The sequence below is a fragment of the Pyrgilauda ruficollis genome, unplaced genomic scaffold (assembly GCF_017590135.1).
Source record: "Pyrgilauda ruficollis isolate IOZ18807 unplaced genomic scaffold, ASM1759013v1 scaffold33, whole genome shotgun sequence".
Classification (NCBI taxonomy): Eukaryota; Metazoa; Chordata; class Aves; order Passeriformes; family Passeridae; genus Pyrgilauda; species Pyrgilauda ruficollis.
In genome coordinates this window covers 2,061,451-2,083,697 of record NW_024524711.1, presented here as the reverse complement: position 1 = coordinate 2,083,697, position 22,247 = coordinate 2,061,451, and the positions used below count along the sequence as shown (strand labels likewise).

General features: G+C 40.3%; 2 protein-coding genes across 2 annotated transcripts; both read left to right on the top strand.

Moving 5' to 3' along the window:
- The first annotated feature begins 1,222 nt into the window (after positions 1-1,222).
- GTSE1 (G2 and S-phase expressed 1) lies at positions 1,223-11,331 on the top strand. The gene is made up of 11 exons (XM_041474689.1): positions 1,223-1,278; positions 1,941-2,024; positions 2,580-2,643; positions 2,720-3,323; positions 4,261-4,411; positions 5,586-5,963; positions 6,137-6,209; positions 6,618-6,866; positions 8,002-8,200; positions 9,799-9,939; positions 10,905-11,331. Exons 2-11 carry the CDS (start codon positions 1,946-1,948, stop codon positions 10,986-10,988), a joined length of 2,022 nt encoding a protein of 673 aa, XP_041330623.1. The 5' UTR covers positions 1,223-1,278; positions 1,941-1,945; the 3' UTR covers positions 10,989-11,331.
- A 670-nt stretch (positions 11,332-12,001) lies between these two features.
- TRMU (tRNA mitochondrial 2-thiouridylase) lies at positions 12,002-22,026 on the top strand. Its single transcript, XM_041474682.1, has 11 exons — positions 12,002-12,022; positions 12,122-12,287; positions 14,439-14,545; positions 15,104-15,226; positions 16,354-16,526; positions 17,485-17,538; positions 18,071-18,137; positions 18,993-19,093; positions 20,131-20,275; positions 20,508-20,590; positions 21,790-22,026. The coding sequence occupies exons 2-11, from the start codon at positions 12,145-12,147 to the stop codon at positions 21,934-21,936; spliced, it is 1,143 nt and encodes a 380-aa protein (XP_041330616.1). The 5' UTR covers positions 12,002-12,022; positions 12,122-12,144; the 3' UTR covers positions 21,937-22,026.
- The last annotated feature ends 221 nt before the right edge of the window (positions 22,027-22,247 follow it).

Here is a 22,247-nt window from a genome sequence, read left to right as displayed (position 1 = left end):
CAACTGAGCACAGCCAGCCAGGAGGGACTCCTCAGGGGAGGGAGAAGTGCGAGGTGAGCATGTTAATTTTCAGCAGAAACCTATTTGTCCCAGCCATTTATTGTGCATATTTGCCAATATATAGGACACTTGCTATATACATACATGCTGTCACATACATACTGCTTGTGGGGCTCCATGAAAGGTAAAAAAAAATGACAAATGGTCGACTGGAGAAAGGATTAGAGAGTATCTTATCTATATGAAAATCTGCAGGTTATGATTAACTATGGTTAACTATTCTTATTCAGCTGAAAAATTCCAGCTGATTGATTTAGTAACCTAAAAATACTTAGAACAGAATACATCACTGGAACTCAATTTCTCATACCATGTATGCATGAAGAGAAAACCCTAAGCACTGCACAGCATTAAATGTTAGAAGAAATGTGAAGAGTGGTGTTTTCCTAGTATTTTTATGGACATGGTTCTACTTTTAAAACTATTCTAACAGTCAGGCTGCTTTAATGGGACTGATAGTCTGTAGCTGGGACTGACATTCATGGATCTCATTATTCCTTATGCCCATAGATCTCATTATTCCTTATGCCACAGAATCTATTAGGCTGGAAAAGACCTCTGAGTCCAACCTTTGAACACCACCTTGACAACTACACCTGGCACTGAGCGCCACATCCAGCCTTTCCTTGAACACCTCCAGGACGATGACTCTACCTACCACCTCCCCGGGCAGCCCATTCCAATGTCTAGTCATGCTTTCTATGATTAAATTCCTCTTATGTCCAAGCTGAACCGCCGTTTAGCTTCACTTCTAAAGTTAAACCACCTGGACAACCATATCCAGCAAAGGTGTCACGGAAACCAAAGGAACGGGCGCGCAGGCCGCACCGCAGCCGGCACAGCGCCTGTGCCCGCAGGCACGGCCTCACGGCGAGACCTTCGGCAATGCCCACACCCTGCTGAGGCTGAGCCACCACCGCGGCTATCGAGACAGGCCAGGCAAGCCGGGCCGAGCCAGGACGGCCCGCGGGGCTGACACACCACGGTCAGAGCCCGCGCCAGGGGCGAGGACGGGGCGGAGCGGCCTGCGCAGCCCAGCAGAGCAGCCGTTGGGGACGCCTGCTAACTACAAGTCCCAGAATGCACCGGAGGAGCGCGTGTAGCCTTTCGAACCTGCCAATGAGGGCGCGCGGGGCGCGTCACGTGAGCGGGGCGCGCTTTCCAAGCCCGGGCGGGTGCGCGGCGCGGCTCGTGCGCGGCGGCCGTGAGGGGCGAGCGGTGAGCGCGGGGGTACGGCGGCGGTCGGCGGAGGAGGCCCCGGCCCGGGCCCTTCCCCAGAGCCCCAGCGTGGTGCTCGGAGGCCTTTCCTCGTTTCCCGTCGGGGAAGGGGGGGACCTGTGCGAGCTCGGCTTAGGTGGGGGGGTTGGACGATCGGTGGGATAGTGAACTGTGTGGCATCCCATAAACCTCCTTTGGGTGGTGCCCAGCGACAGGATGAGTAGCAATACTAAATTGAGCTAATCAACAGGAAGCTTCATTTCAGCGTGAATAGGAACTTTACATCGAGGGTGGCAGAACACCGGAATAGGCTGCCCGGGGAGGTCATGAAATCTCCCTCTCTGGAGATATTCTTGACCCGCTTGGAGGCGTTCCTGTGTAGTCTGCTCCAGACTACACAGACCCTATATATATGGGATTCATATATATATATATATATACACATATCGTGGCCCTATCTTGATACGGGGTTGGACTAGATGATCTTTAGAGGTCTCATCCAACACTCGCTATTCTGTGATTCTGTGTAGCAGTCCCTAAATATGAGTCTTCAAAATGAATGTTTACCTCCTCACTAATTCAGCAGTATCATCAAAGTGTGTGACCCTGTTGTTCGGTTTTGGGGTTTTTTTAAACCTCTGCATGTCTCCTATATTTTCCAGGTACTATGGAAGAAAACAAAGAAATGTCAGTACATAGCCTGAGTCATTTGACGGAAGAAAAACTGGATATTTGCACAAACAGTGGTAGGTGGAGAACACGTTAAGTTATTCTCTATGTGGTACCTGCCCTGTTATAGGTTAGGCCAGCTCAGATCAGTCTGCTATATATCTAATATCTCTAATATGAGGTCTTCCCTTATCCATCAACTGCTGATTTATATAGGGTATATATAACTAATGAAGAAAGTAATCTTTTTCACTGGCTCCTGCTACTGTTCTGTGGTAACCTGAAAAAGAAAAGCACTGATGGATGGGACAAATGCACTGTCACATGGCTCTAGATTACATGTTCTCAGTTATTTCGATTGGAGGCTGCTGATAAGCTGCATTCCATGTTGCTGTTACAGCTGCTTAGGAATTACCATTAAGCTGTTTCACAATATTTGGGCATCTCACAATTATGATCATATTCACAATTGTACCTTAAATTTCTTGGACCTAAAATATGTTTTCCTAAGTTTAATATTTTAAAGTTGGTAGCTAAAGCTTTTCGCTAGCTGACATCACTCACCAAATTGTCAAAGCATAATGCAATAATTTTCATTGCAAATCCATGCTGTGACAAAATCCTTTTTATAGTTTCAGACTTTCCTCTTCTGACTGATGAAAAGTTTGATTTTGACCTTTCACTCTCTTCAACAAGGTAAGTTATGTAAGTCCTGTAAGCCCTTCAAAATGGGTGCATGTAAGGTGCTGGGCTAAATTATTTTTCTTTGTAGTGGAAATGAAGATGAAGTTTTTGTTGGACCTGTGGGACACAAAGAAAGATGCATTGCTGCCAGTATGGAAGCAAAAAAGTCTGTGTCTGCTTTTGATGATAAACTCATTTGGAGCCCGCTTCAAGGAGAGAAATTTGTGGAAATTTTCAAAGAAGCTCATTTGTTGGCACTGCAAATAGAGACTGGAAGCAAGGACAAGGAGACCAAAATAAGCCAATCAGAAGAACAGGAAAACAAGATTGTAGAAACATTTGTGGAGGACTCAAAGTCAAAGCTGAAGATACTGAGAAACAAAAACATAGAAATAACTCCCAGGCCCGTTAAACGGGAGACGTACTGTGTGCAGGACAGCCCAGCTTGTCAGCTGCCACCTTGTTTTCAGAAGGCCGCGCACAAAATTGTGTCAGATGGCAAAGAATGTGCTCTTCCTGCTCCTCCTAACAGAAGCCCTGTTAAAATCTGTGTGTCTCCTACAAAAAATGCTAGTTTCCCCCTGTCAGAGGAGCAGGAAACTAAGGAAACAAATACAAAGGCAATTGGCAAACTGCCAATGGCAAAACTATCATCTGCTTCTGGAAAAAGCAATTTGTTGACAATTGACAAGGTAAAGTCATGTTCTGGGCAACATTTTGTTCAAGTGAAGTCTGTGCTTTAGGAATATTTAACCTGTCTACAGTATTTTATTTTCAAAAGAAAACTTTAATCTTCAGATGCTTCTCTACCTCATAAAATCCTTAGTCAGAAAACATATATAGAACAAAAAATGAGGGCAGGTGCTATTGTATAGTAACCAACAGAAAATGAGGGCAGGTGCTATAGTATAGTAACAATTTGGTTACTTGTCTGTTATGACAGTATAGAGCATTTGCAAGTAAATTTATTTTCCTTTTGCAAGTAAATTTCTTTTTGTAGTCTGGTTTTGTGAATACTATTAATTCTTGGCTTCTCTTCTAACTGGTTTCTGACACTGCCGTGTTGCTGATAAAATTACTACACTGCTACACTTCATGTAATTTTATACTTAATGTGTAAAAGTGGCTTTATTAATCCTTGTCAATGGGAATGTATCCTGGGATAGCAAGGAAACAGTCGTGTTAGTGACCTTGTGAGCACCAGTCCCAGTTTTTTGATAGAATATCTTTTGGATTTTATTGCTCTACACTTTACAGCTTAGGTTCTAGTACGTATTACAGATTTTACTGAAGATGTGGCAGGGGCCTCTCAAGAACCATCACCTGTAGAAATAACAGGACTCTGACATTCTGGTGCTTGGGCTGACTCTTTTTGTTCTCTACTTCCTTTAAGTTCAGAATTAAGTTTGTGGCAGGAATAAAATAGCTGTTTGCCTCCTAGATCTGATGTTTCAATTCTGTATAATAATCCAGATACAATGATCTGTCTCTAAGAAAATTCAGTTCTTAAAATGTAATCTGAGTTAAAGAGCTCCTCTAAAATTCACAAGTAAAAAGTAATAATACCAAGACAAGTAATGGCAAAATAATGTGTTAAATAGGGCATTTTTTTTTTTGCTTTTGATTCAGCCTGGCTTAAGGAAGATGACATATCTGAAATGTCCTCGTGTTGCCAGTGGTCTCCCAAGGAAGACTACATCATCATCATCTTCATCAACAATTTCCAGCATGAACTCAAGTCTTAATTCAAGTTTACCAATTTCTCCTATAGGCATAAAAGGTAATTGCTCTTAATACAATTTATGCCACAAATAAATATTGAAATAGCTAAGCATTTTCTGGACTTTGGATTTGGAAATGTTTTAATGGTATTCAGTACATTCAAGCATTAAGAAGTGTTTTGTATGGAGAATAAAATTTTCTAGGCTAGCCCAGTAAATCCCTGTAGACTAAAGATAAATGTTAGATATCCAAAATTTGTAGATTGACTAGATTCATACAAACCTGATGCCTACATGTGAGCATCTGACAGAACTAGACAGGAATCAGTGCCCCAGGAATTCTCTTTCCTTTATACATGACCTCCTCTATTAGAGCCAAGAATGTGAGCTTCTGAATGCTCTGAGCTTGTCTGACTGGAATTAAAAAACAAAACACCAAAACAACTGAAATTTGGAGGGAAGGTGGGAGGCATTTTTCCATGTGTCTGTAAGGGTAAATAAAGGATGAGCTTTTCTCAAGCAGATGGGAAAAACACCTTTAGGGAGATAACACAGCCAAGAGGCTTGCACTGTGTTGAGACCATGAATTTAACCACTTTGACAAGCCTCAAAGGATCAGGAAAATAGTCTCCTAGAAGTACTGACAGATGTGAGGGCTACAGTTCTTGTACATCTATCAAAATACCAGGTTTGGGCCAATTTTTATTTTGCACCTTCTTTCTGGGAGATTAATAACTGTTATTAAAAACTTAGTATGAACTATTTTATGCACTAGAACTGTCTAATCAAGATTCATCCTGTTAATGAAAGTAACCTACAGGCTAAAAGTAAGAACTTCACAGAAATCTGAGAAATATGCTTTTGTGGTAGTTTAGCCTGTGGTGTTAATCAGTGTAACTCAAACTTACCTCCTTGAAAGGCTGCTGAAGGGAACAGGGCCAGCTCTGCTGGGAGTAAGTGCTGGAAGTAATTTGCATCTGCAGGCTGTTCTGGCATTCCTTGAAGAATATTCTTTCACTTGGTTGCAGTAATTCAGGAATTTGGTGAGAAAACTATAAAATAAAATTGCTGAAGAATTTGAGGAATAAGTTTTCAGTAGTTGTGTATATTCTCCTTAAACTTGAACTGTTTGAACCTGAATTTAAAATGCTGTAAATTGCTGTTTTTCTTTCCTGTGTTAGTATAATTATTCTGCTTAGTCAAAACTTACAGAAGTACAACTTTCTATTTCAGGAAAATCAAGCATGTCATCAAAAGCTAGTGTGAGTGGCTCTAAGCTTTCATCTAGTACAAGCAAGCTGGCCCTTGTCAGACCTACCTCAGGGTCATCTCTGCAAGCTGCCAATACTGAGAAATCCAGGAAGCAAGTGAGATCAGCTAGTACTCCCAAAATACCTAGTGCCATAAGCCTGGCTAAATCTTCAGCTTCTGCAGCATCATCTGAGGCTGCAGGCAGCGGAATTCGGAGACCAAGCTCTGTTTCCAGTCTGCAGCAGCTATGTCAACAGAATAAAGATGGGAGTTCAACAAAAGGAAGCCTGTGTCCAAAGCCCAAGGCTAGAGTTTTGTCTGTTTCTACAAGTCAAACTATGGCTCCTGTGAAGACTCAAGGTAAGCACATACTTTGTATGACCTGTCTTCTGCTTTGGTTTTTAAAAGCAAATGTTGCCTTGAAGGCTTGTTATTTGTTTCATTACACTTCTGTCCACATTTAACTTAAAGATAACTGCTATAAAAGAAATAAATATTAATCTGATAGCAATTAACAATCATTTTCTCTTTAGATGCAACACCAAGCAAGTTGGCACCGAAAGCAACACCATCTCTTGGATTAACATTTTGTGGCACACCTGGAAGGTAGGGCTTCACTGAAAATCGAATGCACTGAGGCATCCTTCTTAGTATGCAACATGGTTGGGTGTCACAACAGTCTTTGAGAAGTTCTAACTTCATTGCCCCTTGAGACTGCCAAGTTAGACATGTTGATGCCTATTGGAACTGATTTAAAACAAATCAAAACCCAAAACTAAACCAAATAACCCTCCCACTCTATTCAGAAGGGGTTTCTTTGCAGTGCTAAATAGACTAAAATAATTAATAAAAGAATTCTGATCCAGTAAAGCCCTTACTATGCTGTGATTATCAGCCTTAAGGTGACTACTGTTCCCTTACTGACCAAAGGGAAATGGATTTCTGTCGTTTGGTAGAAGAGTATTATTCGAACAGTTTCTAGAAGGTATTGGCTAAGGCATGTTCCTCTCCTAGTGCCATGGCAGTCAGCACTCCTGTGAAAGCCTCAGAAGAGAAGGCCTTCCAGAGCTTTTGTTTCCCTGAGAAGTCTGCCACCATGACTCCTGCCAGTGTGAAGCGGTCTGGCCTACCTACACCTGTGCGTCGGATCTCAGGGTTCCCAGCAGCGACTCCTAGAACTGTACCAAGAATGCCAACTTCTCCACGTGCTGCATCTCTTCGGCAAAGCTTCAGCTTTTCTACCAAAAAGACTTTTACAGCTGGGTAAGTCAGAAATCTCAGAAATGTATGAAATGAAATCTCCATGTATGAAATGAGTATTGTAGGCAGACTGCCTCTTAGTGAACTCAAGTGATGACTCTTGGCCTCTGCTAAATGTTAGAATAAACCATTTGAGTATAGAAAAGCTGTGTAGGCCTAATAAAAACTTATGACTTGTGATTAGTAAAATGGTATAAGCCATACTGAGGTGAGTCCATATCTAACACTAGAGAATTACAGCTTTAATAGGAAATTATTTGTATTTCTTGAGCAAAGTAAAAATTTAAGACTTGTGTCTGATGCTCTGGTGTTGTTTGGCTGTTGCCTTCTGAAGAGAAACAGCTGATTAAAATGCATATTACTTTTAACTTTTGTTTTATATTGCTGCCACTTGTCTGTAAAATGACACTTTTTAAAGCACCAGTCAAAAAGCCAAGGATTTGTTGACTTGAACTTTATTTTCTGAGCGGTTTTACTTATGTTTTAATTATCTTTTTTTTCCTGTGAAAGTGGTGTTGCCTTCTTCTGGTATTATCCACCCAGTATCTTCTGACAAGGGCCGTGTATATGTATGCAGGATTGTTTTGTGGCTGGTGGAGAGGAACTGTATTAAAGTAGGAATGATTCATGGCTAAAAAACTGTGTCATGTTACTTAGGCCAAATGTCTCAAATAGTGTTTCCTCTGAAGGAAACAATTATTCTTTCTACAGTGACTTTATCATAGTAATCAGATTACAGCCTCTGGTCCTCCAGCCTTAGGGCTTTCTTTCAGCAGGGACTGAAGTTGTCTCCTTAGTGATACACAAAATCAATGCCTCTTTGCTAGCTGTTCCAAGTTTAGAAAAAAACAACGGAAATACCTTGTGTGAAGTTTAGGCTGGATGGAAATGTCAAGTAAGATTAAATTCTTCATACTCCCTTCTTTTTTTTCATGGGTAGGCTACATTTTTCCTGCGGAATGAAGTATTTTGTATTTTGTGGGTAACTAGCATTTATTTGGGTAAAAATATGGGAAGCTTTTTGGTCATTAAAGCTTGGAGTAAAAAAGGAGACAATGAGGTTAGAAATTGGCTTTTCTGTCTTTAGTAGTTAATGGTGATTAAAGAACTCAATTATCTCTGATGCTCTTTTCCCTAGTTCTAAACAGAAACAAGAGAGTAAGACACAGACATCTTCAGAAAATGACACGTCTCCTCCAGCTGTGCTACCTCTTGTACTTAACTTCTCACCAGAGAAAACTGCTACAGAAGGAGCAGAAAACGCATTAAAAGAGGCAGAAGTACAAAATGAGCTGGCTAAAGTACAAAATGAGCTGGCTGAAGAGAAACAACCCGAGGTAAGAAATGACAATGTATTTTCCTACAAAACTAAGTAAAGTGCTTGAGTTATTTCAAGATAAGGGATAAGTAGGGAAACCACTTCTGTATACATGAAGTTAAAATATGTTAGAATAATGAAATAATAATATATTCTGAGTTGGAAGGGACCCATCAGAATCATCAGGTCCAGCTCCCGGCTCTGCACAGGGCACTCCAGGAATCATACTAAACACTTCTTGAATTCTGTCATGCTGGTACTGTGACCACGTCCCTGGGGAGCCTGTTCCAGTGCCCAACCACCTTCTGAGTGAAAAACCTTTTCCTGCTATCCAATCTAAACCTCCCCTGACTCAGCTTCATGATGTTTCCTTGAGTCCTGTCACTGATCATGAGAATGAAGAGATTGGTACCTGCCCCTCTGCTTCCCCTGGTGAGGATGTTCAAGACCACAATAAGGTCTTCCCTCATCACTTCTCCAGGTTGAACAGACCAAGCGCCCTCAGCTGCTCCACATAAGGCTTCCCCTGCAGACCCATCAGCATCCTTGTTGCCTTCCTCTGGATGCTCTCAAATAGCTCAGTGTCTTTTTTTATGTTATGGTGCCCAATTGGCTGTAACCATGTGCACCCTCTAGTGCCTATATTTAGCACTGAACATCATATGTTCAGTATTTCCATTGTGTTCCCATCTCAAATGCACTGTCAAGTACTTGAAGATTGTATATTAAATTTCCACTTTTGGAAGAGTACTGTGAAATCCTCGTAGCTTCAGTTAGAAAAGTAACGTTGCAGGGCAGTTCGTGTTGCAGTCATAAAGCTCCTTCAGGGATTAAAAAAAACCTCCAAACCCAAAACACTGCTGTAGCTATAAATTCGGTCACATAAAAGGAGCACAAATCTGCATACAGTGAGGGAGGATTAAACCCCGAAGTCCATTTAGCAGTAAACTTCAGTGTCAAGTAATTAGTTCAGTGAACACTTCCCCTCTCTCAGGAATGTAGTGGCTTCATGTTGAAAGCTGGCACTCCACAGGCATTAAGAAGAAAGGACTAAACTTTATGTTCTGAAATATTAACTTGACAAAGTGGCTATTGATTTACATATACTGAGGTTTAGAATAATGTGGATTAATTACTTGATGTTACTTTATCAGTATGTTCCTTGTTAGCTTACTTGGTGGTGTGTGTGTTTCAGAACTGCTTAGTACATGTTTGGGGTAGTTAAACTGGACAAAAGGATAACTAGAGTGTGAAGCTGTAGAAAATAATTTATATGGCTGAATAACATTGTACAGTAATTGTAGTTAAATCATTTAAGTACTAAGAGGGTTACTAATCTTCTATTTTAAACTTACCTATACTTTTAAGTGAAGAACTGTTTTATATGGCAAGGGATCTCTTTTGCTTTGCCTTACTGCATTTTCCCTGTGATGCTAGCCAGAATAGAAGCTGAGGATTTTACATTACACTTGTGCAATGAGTCCTGCATGAAAGATACCAAGCTGTAAATTAAGCCTGATCTGTGATTATTAAAGCTGTATAAGCTAAATTGATTGCCTTAATGTATATGAAGGTAACTTGCTGAACGGGGAGAAAAACTTCAATTTTTTTTTAAAGGCTTTACTGCTAGATATTGGAGCAGATGAATCTCTCCCACACACTTCTGAATGTGAAAGTAGACCTTTGATTGACCTTTCCAATACTCCTGAAGTGAGTAAGATTTCTTCTGCAAAGTCTGTGTTATCTGGGCAGATAAAGGTAAGCTTTATTCAAATCATCTGGTGCAAGTTATATTAGCAGAAAAATGTCAGCTGTCTTCAGAGCAGTTCCACAATACTGCAGGAATTTTTTTACTATTAGCTCAATATGATATAGATAATTAGGTGCTCTTAAGAGAATGTCATGATTAAAAACAATGTGGTCTGAACTGGAGCTCAGTGAGCAATCTGCAAATAAGAGAAGGAGGAGGATGCAGAAAGAACGTAGTTCTTAAAGCAGTTGTTAGAGAATAAAACTGTTCTGAAGCAGGAAGTGAACGTTGTCTTCAGCAGAGTTGGTATGCTTATTCTTGTTTGACCTTTTTTGCACATTTTCAGTTCTTGGCAGCAGCCCATTTTAATCAAAAAAAAGAAGGGATGCCTCTCCTGTTTATTAGCTCCTCTCCTAATCCTCTGCTAAGCTGGAAGATGTGTGCTGTTTGAATCTGCTCTAAATTTTACAAGCATTTTTACACATTAGTGGCTTGAAGGTAGCTGCCTTTAGATCATTGTCAGATGAATGCTGGTAACTATGAGGATGCAGCCTTTGACAAAAGGTGTAGTTGGGCTCAGTTGAGTACCAGGCCCTTCAAATTTTGTCAGAAGAGGAGTATTGCAGAACTCTGACTTCGGGGTGCATGTTCAGAGGAGTTCAGAAGTGCTGTGTCCTGTCTGGATGGTACTGTCACTACAATATGCACAGTACTGAAACTTAGAAAAGGCTTTGAGGTTTTTAAGGTAAGTATGGGCAATAACCACCTTTTGAGAAGCTTGTGCTTGTCTAAGAATGAGCATGTTTTTAAAAACCTGAATACAAAAGCTTGACTGTGGTGTTTTTGTATTTGTCTTCTAGATACTAATAAGAACCCGAAACAATAAAAGTACTTGAGAATAATAGAGATTATAGCTGCTAGTAGCTATGCACAACAGTTGACTACTAGCTAAATTTTTCTGGTTTTCTTTCAGCTAATTGATTTGAGTTCTCCTCTTATTACTCTGAGCCCTGATGTTAACAAAGAAAATCTGGATTCCCCTCTACTGAAGTTCTGAATTTGAACTGAAACGAAGAATTCTTAGCAACTGTGATCTTTCAAGTGGTTTTGGTGTTATTCCTCATTTGTATAACTTCTTGAAGATGGCTCTAGATTGTCTGATGAACTGCATTAACAAGATAGAATTCTAACACTCTTGATACAGTCACTCTGATAATGGTTTTGTTCATGGATGTGCTGCAATGGATGTGTTTAAACTATGTTGCTTGAAGGCAAAAAAATTTGAACTGTAATTCCAGTTTCTGAATTGGAAGCCTGTCTCCTTACTTCTTACTGATTGTCATTTGATTCCTCTATGTACAACAAAGTTCTAATTTAAAATAAATAAGTTGTTTGCTAAACCCGTACAAAATAACAACTTTTTATTGCATGCTTTGTGTAGACTTTTCTAGTGTTTCACTAACAAATGCTAATATGTAGGTTAAAAACTAGTGGACTTGAGGGTGGTGAAGCACATTTGGAAACAAACATTTTAGCATTGAATGCCAGTCAATAAATCACCATCAAGGAGAAGATAAGAGCTTGTTACTGCCAGATGGTTTAGTCGTAGCAATCGAAGGGAAACGTTTCCTTCTGAGTTTTCCTTTATCTGACTCGCGGTGCTGGTCCTGGGGCTCAGGGAGCGTGGGCGGGGCCAGGCCGAGCACGTGTGCGGGTTGTGGGTGGCCTGGTGGGGCCTGGCGTCCCCCGCTCCCGCTCCCGGTGCGCTGCCCTCCGGCCGCGCTGGAGCCGCCGCTGCCCGGCCCGGCCCGGTGCCTGGGCCGTGCTGCGCGTCCCCTCTCGCTCCCCGCGCAGCCTGGTCCGGCCGGCGCCGCCCCTCGGGCCGGTGGAGCGGCCGCACGCCGGGCAGGGCAGCGCGGAGAGCCGGGCACCGCGGGGGCGGCAGAGCGGCCGTGAGAGAGCGGGCGGGAGGTGTGACTTTACCGTCGCGTTGGGTTGCTGGAAGAGCTTGGGTTAGCTGTTACCTAGAGTGAAAACCAGCTATGCAGTAACTGCACTGTAAAACGTAGCGCAGGGCTGCTCGCGTCTTTGGTAAGATGTAGTTATTAAAGCCATTCTTGAGCAACACAGGCTTTGTGTTCAGGCTGTAAGAACTTAACTTTCTAAGTCATTCTTGCCTTCATTTCATAGGCTACCAGGTGACAGGTGTGTTTATGAAGAACTGGGACCCTCTAGATGAGCAGGGAGCTTGCTCCATTGACAGAGATTGTGAAGATGCTTATCGGGTGTGCCAGAAGCTTGATATCCCGTTTCACCAGGTTTCCTACGTGAAGGAATACTGGAATGAAGTGTTCAGGTAGAAACACGTTTACAATAGCTGGTCTTTCAGTATAGTATGGTCTATAACATACTGTTATATATGTGGTATTTTGTTACAATGAAAAGTAAGAATGAGCAGATAAAGAGCAATGGCAATTCATTGCAGTTTTATCAATACTAAAAGAAAGCCATGAAGCTTGTTAAATATTGAGGAATTTTTTTTCTCTTTTTTATATTTAAGGTCAGAATTTATATTTTGCTTTTACTATGTCTTTTTTTTTTTGTTGGTTAGTAAGAGATTTCTGCTTGTGTGAGTGTTTAGCAATTGCTTTGTTGCAGCTTATTTCCTCAGCTGTTGATGTACTGGCCCAACCTTACAGCAACTTAAAAAAAAAAAAATAATGGGATACTGTTATTGTATGTGTGTGTAACTTACACAGTGCATTTTACACAATGTGTACTGAATCTAGTTTAGCACAAAATGATTGTGACCTAGCCTTGCTTCTTTAAACTTAGAACAAATCTGAAGCTGTTCTCTAAAGAGGGTGCTCAGATTTTCTGTGAATTTGTTGTGCTTTAAGTGAAGTTGTACATAAGAAAAGCTGAGAGATTTTCGTGGAAGGTAGGACAAGAAGGGGCACGTTGGTATAACAGCATAATTTATCTTTATGCATTGGACATAAGTACATAAAAGATGTTCCCTGATCTTCATCATCCCCCTTTAAGTAGTGCTGTTATTGCCTTACATGAAACTGAGGAATAACCTGGTCATGCTGCATGCTGAAATGTCATTAAGCTGAGCACCAAACTTTTGGACAGTCAGTGAAGAAAAGAGCAAAACAGCTCTTTTCTGGGAACGTTTGTTCAATTTTTCCCCTTTTGGTGTGAGGGAATGAGTAAGTGTTACAAAACTTCTTTTTATTAGTTTATTAGTACAGTGTTTCCTTACATTCTGTTACAAGTGTCTTCGTTTGTTTCAGAATCCTTTTTTCTTCACTGTCATCACTGATATTAAATATACTCCCCCTCTGGATCTGTCTTTAAAGAGTTATTCACCATAAAACACCTTTTATCACGAGAACTGTTCCAGATCTTGTCTTTTCCATGGTTTATGCAAAGCCTGTTTCAGTTCATTCTGTCAGAGAGAGATCCAGCAGGCACCTTTCATTGCCCTTTCTCTGGTTCTGTGCTTTACTAGAAGTCTGAATTGGTGTGAGGGTGTTGTGGTGACTCCTTTATAGAGCTCCTGGGGTACCATAAGAGTCAGGTGTGAGCCAGCTCTGGGAAGACCCAGGTGATTTAATTATTAGTATGAGTTGTTGAATTCAGAACTTTTAAAAAAGGAGTTAGAGAAAATAAGAGATATGTTGCTTTATTTTCTATTTTTAATGTAGTGTCACGTGGTAAAGAAGAATTAATTGATTCTGTTTCAGATGGAGAAAAGTAAAACCAAATAATAGGATTGCTGCTATTCTTTTAAATCCAGTCTGTGCCCTCAGTTCTTGAGTGCAGTGGCTACTGACAACAACCTGACAAAGGCCTTTTGATATTTGATAACCTGATAAGGCCTTTTGATATCTCAGGGTAGCATTGTATGCTGATTTAATTTCATTAGTTATTGTTTCAGCGTTTTCTAAGTAATTATGCAGCAGTGTAAAACTGTAACATAACTTTGAGAAACTTAGAATTTCTAGGAGGGGGAAAAAAAAAGGACAGGAAAAAGTCTCTAAAATTAAGCCCCATGAGTGACTGCTTGTGGTGACATTATTGCAGCTGAAGTTACTGTCTGTTCAGCTGAGACTCTCCTGGTGTGTTCCACCAAATTGTCCCACTGGAAAAATAAATAGAGTTGTTTAATTCTGAAGGTAAGTATTCTGTGAAAGATGAGTAGGATGTGCACAGTGGACAGTCACATCTGCCCAGAGGGAATATTCATTTAATAAAGCAGGGTTACAAGCTTGTAAGTGGTAACTTGATCCTGTCCTCAGTGCACTTTGTAGATCTTCCAAACATTGGTTTTTTGCACAGCAAAATCTAGTGGATATGTTATTTCTGACATAAAATGTTTTTGGTGACTGGGTCTTCTCTGGGACTGGGACTCAGCTTCTCATATTTGAGCACTGTCCAGTTTCTGATAGTCTTATGCACGTCAATGATTCTGATAGACATTTGAGTCTTTATTTTACAGTGACCTCTTAAAAGAGTATGAATTGGGAAGGACGCCTAATCCCGATATTTTGTGTAACAAGCACATCAAATTCAACTACTTTCTGCATTATGCTATGGATAACCTTGGTAAGGCATTTTCAAGTGTGTCAGTACAGAGTGTGTGCCATGGAAATTCTTAAAGGAAACAAACTCTTTAAAAGGTGGGGACATACTTGCGTTCATGTGCATGCCTAACTCATATCTCTTTAGTGGTGTGTCAATCATTGCAAAGTATTTGATTTTAAGGTTGCTTTTACATAAAGAATCATAGCATGGTTCAGGTTGGGAGGGACCTTTAAAGGTCATCTAGTCCAGCTCCCCTGCCCTGGGCAGGGACATCTTCCACTAGATTAGGTTGCTCATATGTAGGAACAGATTTATTTCGGGGACTTGCATTGACCTGACCATTAAGTTTTACATTCTTATGTGGTCCTAAAGTACAAAAGCACAAGTGCTGGCATGCTGGTGAATAGTTTGCATTATTTAAATAGCAGGAGTATGATTATAGTCAGTGTAAGACTTCTCTATAGGTTTTCTTTTTTCATTGCTTTCTGTTTTTCTTACTGTATGTTTGCAGTTGTGTTTTGTACTGTGATTTTCAAGTTTGTGCCTTTATGTTATGTTTGGTTTTTCTTTCCTTAATAGGAGCAGATGCAATTGCTACTGGGCATTACGCCAGGACCTCACTGGAGGATGAGGAGGTGTTTCAACAGAAACATACTAAAAGACCACAGAAGCTTTTCAGAAACCGTTTTGAAGTTAGAAATAGTAAGTTGTGTGTTCATTTCATGTTTTGTCCTACATATGAGAGAGAAATTTAAACTATATTTGGTGTCACAGAATCAGGGATGTTTGTGAGCTTACACACAATGGTTACCAGTTAAACCCCAGCCTTTGTAGATGGTTGTTTGTACTAAACAAGGGTATTTATATTACTGAAAATGACCCTGACTTGTCAAGCATTACATTTTCTTGTTTTAAGAGTCAGATGAATGTCTGAGATATGGTGAGAAGCATGCTATACCCAAAGGGACAAAACCTTGTGAACTAAAGCTATGCAAAGCTGCTACAGTGATGATTTTACATTAGAAATTCCTTACTTTCATTTGTCCACCCCTGGACTTAGAGGACTTTCTTTCTTTGTTTCAATTTTACTTCTGGAAAGTTGAAATGGCCCCAGCTGGACTTCTGGTCTATGTATGTGACAGACAGTTGTGTGTTGTGATGGCCTTCCATGCCCCATGACTGAGATTTTGTGTCACCAGTTGTAACTGATTTATTGGCCTCTAGTTTGGGTTTGAGTCAAGAAACACAATAAGCAGTGTTTGTACAACAGCAAAGCTATTAATTTTAAAGAGAGGGGGCAGAACATGGTTGAAAAACTGTACCAATTCTATTTCATCTGGGTAATCAGGAGATTTCATCTATTTTAAAGAAAAAGGTCAAACTCTCATCTCTGAGCATTGGTAATAACTCCACAGATTGCTCAAATCATTGATTTCTAGTAGGGTGATTTCAGGGCAAAACAGTGTTTTTCTGAAGAGCAGTATACTCCAAGGTATTTGAATCTTCATTCTCTATTTCACAGGAAGTGTGAAAGTTGTTGTTGTTTTTTGCATTATCGATGTCCTTGCCAGTCCGTGCACTATTGAAATAGATGAGGCAGTGAAGTCTTTGTGGGATTCTGAATAGTACAAAACCAGAATCTTCTAGATCTTTTTAGTGATACAGAAATATCCAAGTGTTTTTGTTAGATTTTGAAAAACATGTAAAATACTGTCTCTAAACATGTGTTTGAAAATAATAAATCAGAGCTATTGTCAAACAAAATACTAAATAAATTTGAACTGTTAATAGTAGTTATGTTGAGATGCTTTATGCGTTTGACTTTGCAGCTGTGAAACTCCTTCAAGGGGCTGACCTCTTTAAGGACCAGACCTTCTTTCTAAGTCAGATTTCACAGGATGCTTTGAGGAAAACCATCTTCCCTTTAGGAGATTTAACAAAAAGTTTCGTAAAGAAGATAGCAGCAGAACATGACCTTCATCATGTGCTAAAGAAAAAAGAGGCATGGTAACACTTAACACTCTTTTGATTTGTATTTCTATCTAAAACAACTTTCTTGAGCTTTTTGAACTTTAACCTGGGACAACCCATCCATTTCTGATGGAAAAGAATAATATAATAGGTTGGGAAGCATTTTTCATAGCTGGCTACCTCCTTAAAAGTACTTTTAGGATCTTGTGGTTAGTTGTGTATTGTAGCTTGCTGGTATTTTGTCTGCTGATGTATCTCAGAAGAATTAAGATGAAGGTGAATGTGTAGGATGCTATGAGCCTAAAGGAAAACATCCTCTATCACAGCAAAAGCTTTTTTTTTATTTTCCCTAGCTTTTAAAAGCTTCTTCACTTAAAGTTATTTCTCAATATGTCTTTAGAAATTGGATCATACTGTTTGTCTACATTTACTCTTTTAAAAAAAGTTATCTTTCTCTGAGAGCTAAGACTTCGTGAGTTGATCTTAAAAGCTGTAATGGAGGCAGTAGTTATGTTTTTGATGCTGCCTTGATTGGTTTTTATGTTTATTATTCAGCCTCATTAAATGAGTGTTTGAAGAATGTCAGCAGTAACTGCAAGGAAGAGAAAAGCCTATTTGGTTCTGAAAGTGGTTTTTTATAAGAGATGGACCATCATTGTATGATTTTGTTACTTTTGTACTTTAATATGAAAGAGACATCTGTTTTTAATACACGTACAACCTACTCACCAAGGTTAATGTATTCATTGAACAGATGTTCTATTTCCTATTATTCCTCTTACTGCTCTCTTCTGTGCTTGCAGCTCTCACTGATTCTGTATAGAATTAGTTTACCTGTATTGCAGCAGATATTGTGGATTTGTTTATGAGATGCCTAGGATAGTTTGGGATACACAAGGGGGGGGGAAATCTTGGACAGATTATTAATATACAGTATTTCAAATGTTTTTCTCTGCTTTTGTGTATTCAACTCCGTGTTTCTTTTTCAGAGTATGGGGGTCTGTTTCATTGGTGAAAGAAACTTCGAAAATTTCCTTCTTGAGGTGAGCAACTCTAAATCTCTGACAATCTTTGTTTTGTTCTGGTGTTCAGTTTTTAAAAGACTGTCTATAGAAAAATCTCAAGCAGCTTGTGGCCCACTGTAAGTAGCAATGTCCCACCTCCCTTTGCAGCCACAAGCCTCGTTAGAAGCTGACACCCACAGCCTGTAGGAAGCCTCTTGCTCCTCTACCAGCTGTCACTCATTTTCTGGAGCAAAAGAAGTGAACATGCACTCCTGTGCCTGCCAGGCTCTGACACATGGTTGGATTGTGAGAGAGACAAATGCTGGATCCTGCTGTCTCCTGACATATGTGAGGATAGGGGAAGTGAAGTCTAGAATTGCTGCTCATAGGGGCTGCCCTTCCTGTGTTTCTCTGAGAGCAGCATCAAGAAGGAGTCAGTAAGCTGCTTGGGCAGAGTTTTCTTCTTGAAGAGTTGTTTTTCAGCTTTGAGAGAATGTAGTGACAGAATCTGAAATATACTATGAGGTTTTCTTGGGCTGTCTTGTGACTTACCTCTTTTCCTCTTTGTTAGTATTTGGAACCTCAGCCAGGTAACTTTGTTTCCATTGAAGATAAGAAGGTGATGGGAAGACACAAAGGTAATTGGCTCACCCACTTTAATAACTTGCTTTTAGATAAATGGAACAATACCGCTTGGAGGGACAAATTTTGGGAAATTCCAAAGGAGTCTACAGGTTTTACCCAGTTTGTTAAACCATGGAACATTTGCTGTATACCATAGTAGAGCCTTGAACTACAGCTGATTCTTGGTTATTTGTTCCATATTGCAAGAAAGCAAATCATTATTAGGGTTACTGTGTTGATACTAAGTACTTATTATTTTAATACCAAGAGACCATTGTTCACTTAATTCCTTCAAAATGACTGTGCTTCAGTTCCATATTCTTTAGTACCTAAACTTTGCAGAAGAAAATTCACCTCAGTGATGCACAGGAGGACCTCATCAAACACGGACACCTTAACTTTTCCTTTTCTCCTGCGTGTTCCTCCTTTGCTGTCCTCAATTCAAGCTGCCAGAACTGAGATCCTCTCCCAAGTAATTTATGATAATTAAGATATTTATGATGAAAGGATGTTACACAGGTACATAAAAGTAAGGGAGACTGGCGAGACTGAATGGTAGATAACACAAATTGAAACTGAAATGAATAAATAAATGTCTTTTATAAGCCAGGAATAAGAATGCCACAGTTGAAATGGATTAATTTGTAATCTTTAGTTTGGATTAATTTGTAATCTTTAGTTTGCATTTCAGGTACAGATGAAATTTCAAGTAGATGTTAGTTTAGTTTCTGGCTGGCCCTCTTCTCTAAGACAGCTTGGTTTGTTATTCTTTGTTTAGTGGCAGAGTTTTGAAGAAATTATTTTAATGTGTTCTTCTGAAAGTAAAAGATGAAAAGTTGCTAGCAGCTTTCTATTTTCATGTTTCTTAGGTTGGTTCCTCTTCACAATAGGCCAGAGGGCTCGGCTGGCAGGCCTCAAGGATGCTTGGTTTGTTGTAGACAAAGATGTCAGCACTGGAGATGTCTTTGTGGTGAGTTAATGAACACTTGTTTGGAAATTACTAATGCATGCATTTTGTGACTGCTGCTGTATGGAATGTAAGCCTAACTTGGGCAGAGTTCTTGGCTTTCCTCTTGGGGGAAACAAGAACCAACTAGAGTAGCATCAGCAGGTGTGAAACATCTTTTCCAAATAGGCTTTTCATGAGCACTGAATTGTTTTAGATTTTGGCACAGAGCTTTTCAAAACAAAGGGCAAATACTGAAAAGAATGAGCCAATCTCGGAGCTCTCATTTTCTACTCTAAAGCATGAGGGTTTTATCTTAGTTATTATGGCGTGGTTTATAAAATGTGTATTACCTTGGTTTATGATGTATTGCTGCTTTGTTTTTCTAGTAAAAGGGTGAGGAGACAGTGACACGGTTTTATAATTTTGAAAATTGAGGCAGAATATGTATGATAAATAATAAATAATTGTATGTTAATGGCTAATCATATGAGATGATGCAGAGTTCTGCAGCTTGCTAGCAGTGATAATGTTTCTTCCTGTTCATGCCGTTGTTATGCTTCCTGGATACTGATGTGATTATAATGAGGTGTTCTGGTACTTGTTGATGTGCCAGTGCAGGGGACTGCAAAACTCAGTCAAATGAGAATTGAGCAGAAACAGACAAGAGCACTAAGAGAAATTTTTATGTCCTGCAGCGAGTTTGTCAAAGGCAATGCCTTTGCTGGGGAGGTATTCATTTGGCAAGTTGGAGAAGGGGGAGGTAGCATCTTGTTGAGATAGGATAAAGAAGGTCAGATTTCTGAACTCAGCCTGAAGAAGGCAGAAATGCAATTTGATAGAAAAGCATGCAAGAGGAGAGACGTGACTCTGAGGAGTGGGAGTCTGACAAATCATTCAGGCTTGCTTTAGCCTAATTTAAGTGCTAACAAGTGCTTGCTTTCTTGCTCATATTGCCCTCATTTTGCTATGGCTTGATGGGTTTTCTGTATTTCCTGCTTCACTTTACAAGTTACGTGCTCTTTGGCAAAAACATCAGCAATAAATAAACGTATTTTAAGGCACCATCAAGAGATCACCCTGCTCTGTACAGAGACCTGCTGCGGACAAACCGAGTGCACTGGATAGCAGAGGAGCCTCCGGCAGAGCTGGTTAGAGAGAAGATGATGGAATGTCATTTCAGATTTCGGCACCAGATGGCACTGGGTAGTCAAACCTTGTTTTTCTTTTGTCTTAGTTTGTGAAACTCTGGTAGCGTGTTCATATAGTTCTGCAGTAATAGTGGATAGGTTTTAGTTTGGCCTTTCTGTTTCTGCAGTGTCTTACAAAACAATTCTGTACAGTAGTATCTTTACTTAGATCTCTTTAGCCTTGGTTTTTCTTCTTTAACGTGAACGTAATGGTTAACTGTCAGGTGTTTGATCATTTTCTGCTCTAGTGCCTTGTGTCCTGACTCTAAACCAAGATGGGAGTGTGTGGGTAACACTAGTGAAGCCAGCAAGAGCTATCACACCTGGACAGGTAAGTTACTAGAAGTAGTTTTCTTTCCATTTTTGTGATTTACCTTATCTGGCTAATAAAACAGAATAGCTTTTTTATTAGCTGGGGCAAAGTAATTAATTTATTTGCATGTGAGAGAGTTAGCTCTATTTTGATTATTTATCCACTATTTTAAGGGAGATTGTTTCTAGTTTTAAATGATCTCTTGTTATCTGTATAGTCTAAGAAACTTGCTTACAAGCTTTAGATGTACATAGAAGCATTCTGGTAATCAGTTGTATATGCAGAAATTGGAGCTGTTTTTGTTTGCAATAAATAAATTTTGAAAGGCATTAATTTGGTAATTGCCTGCTTAATGTGGGTTTAGTATTCAAACCTGTGTAGTGAGACTCTGTCTGGTGAATTCCATTGTCCAGACAGAGCTGAGAGGAGGTGCTGTGCCTAAAAGGGATGCCTTTTGACATTGCCAATACAGAGATACTCCATCACATTCCAGCACACTGGCTCTCAAGCATTCCCTGCATCCCTTCTCCCAGCATACGTTCTGCCCACCCTCCCCAATACCTGGGGGCCTTTGGGACACATCAGGAGGGAAATTATCTGAGAGCTGTTTGTAGTGGAGAGAAGCTGAGAAGAATCCAGCCAGAGCTTGTGAGAGGCACGAGAATCCCCTGAGTGCCAGGAGCTGCTGAGCCTGTAGCCAGGCTCTGTACTGCCAGGTGGTGAGACAAGGCAGGAGGTCTGGGCTCCCCTCTCCTGCAGGAACCTGCTGAGCACATCAGGGAGCTCCAGTTGCTTCCTTGCAGATGGTCTGCTGCCACAGTCCTTGGCCCCCTTCATGTTTTAACAGGTGCCACCATAGGTTGGGCACAGTTTTCTGGGGCAAAAAAAGTGAAGATGCAGATGATGTTACGTATGTCATCCCCTTTGGAAAGGAAACTTTCCAGCATAGTCCACTCTGCCTCAGTAACTGAAGAGTTTTGAGATAGCCTTGTAGAAGTTCATGATGAAATGCCCACCAATATGTTTATAAATTTACCCTCCTGTGAGCCTACAAATCCTCTGTAATTTGGGGATTTTTGTTTGTTTCAGGGTTTTTTTTAAGGTTTAGATGGAGCAGATAAAAATTGCTCACTGTCCAGCAGGTCTTGCACAGCCTAAAGTTGCTCACCGTGGTTTTTGCAGTTGCTAAAAAGACTCTCCCTGTGTTTATCTCCTAGTTTGCTGTGTTCTACAAGGGAGATGAGTGCCTGGGCAGTGGGAAGATCCTGAGGATGGGCCCATCAGTGTATACCTTGCAACAGGGCAAAAACCGAGAGGAGAGTCCAAAGAAGGAAGAGATTGACAAAATAGAACCAGCAACATAACACCTGGGAGTGTTTATTGAAGGACTTCGGAGAATTTGCTGCGTGAGAACAATAAAAACTATAATAAATGTGGTTCATAAGGCCAGTTAACCAGAGAGTCCCAGCTCTTGACTGTTAGCACTGAAGTTTTAAACTAAAGCCAGTTTGGTGCAATTTTGCTGGACTGTATGGTGCTGTTTATATTAATACGTATCAAGGGATGTCCTAAGGTGTTCTGTAATAGTAGTAACACTTACAGGAATTTTAATACAAAAATCATGGCTGAAAAAATAAATCTATCTCCCATGAGTAAGTGAAATGCTTTTTTTTCC

Excerpts from the sequence above, each read along its gene's own strand:
- GTSE1 (XM_041474689.1), top strand. The coding sequence starts at position 1,946 with ATGGAAGAAAACAAAGAAATGTCAGTACATAGCCTGAGTCATTTGACG. Across the intron at positions 2,025-2,579 it reads GGATATTTGCACAAACAGTG|TTTCAGACTTTCCTCTTCTG; the intron begins GTAGGTGGAGAA and ends TCCTTTTTATAG. Across the intron at positions 6,210-6,617 it reads TTTTGTGGCACACCTGGAAG|TGCCATGGCAGTCAGCACTC; the intron begins GTAGGGCTTCAC and ends TTCCTCTCCTAG.
- TRMU (XM_041474682.1), top strand. The coding sequence starts at position 12,145 with ATGAAGAACTGGGACCCTCTAGATGAGCAGGGAGCTTGCTCCATTGAC. Across the intron at positions 12,288-14,438 it reads TACTGGAATGAAGTGTTCAG|TGACCTCTTAAAAGAGTATG; the intron begins GTAGAAACACGT and ends TTTATTTTACAG. Across the intron at positions 20,276-20,507 it reads TCGGCACCAGATGGCACTGG|TGCCTTGTGTCCTGACTCTA; the intron begins GTAGTCAAACCT and ends TTTCTGCTCTAG.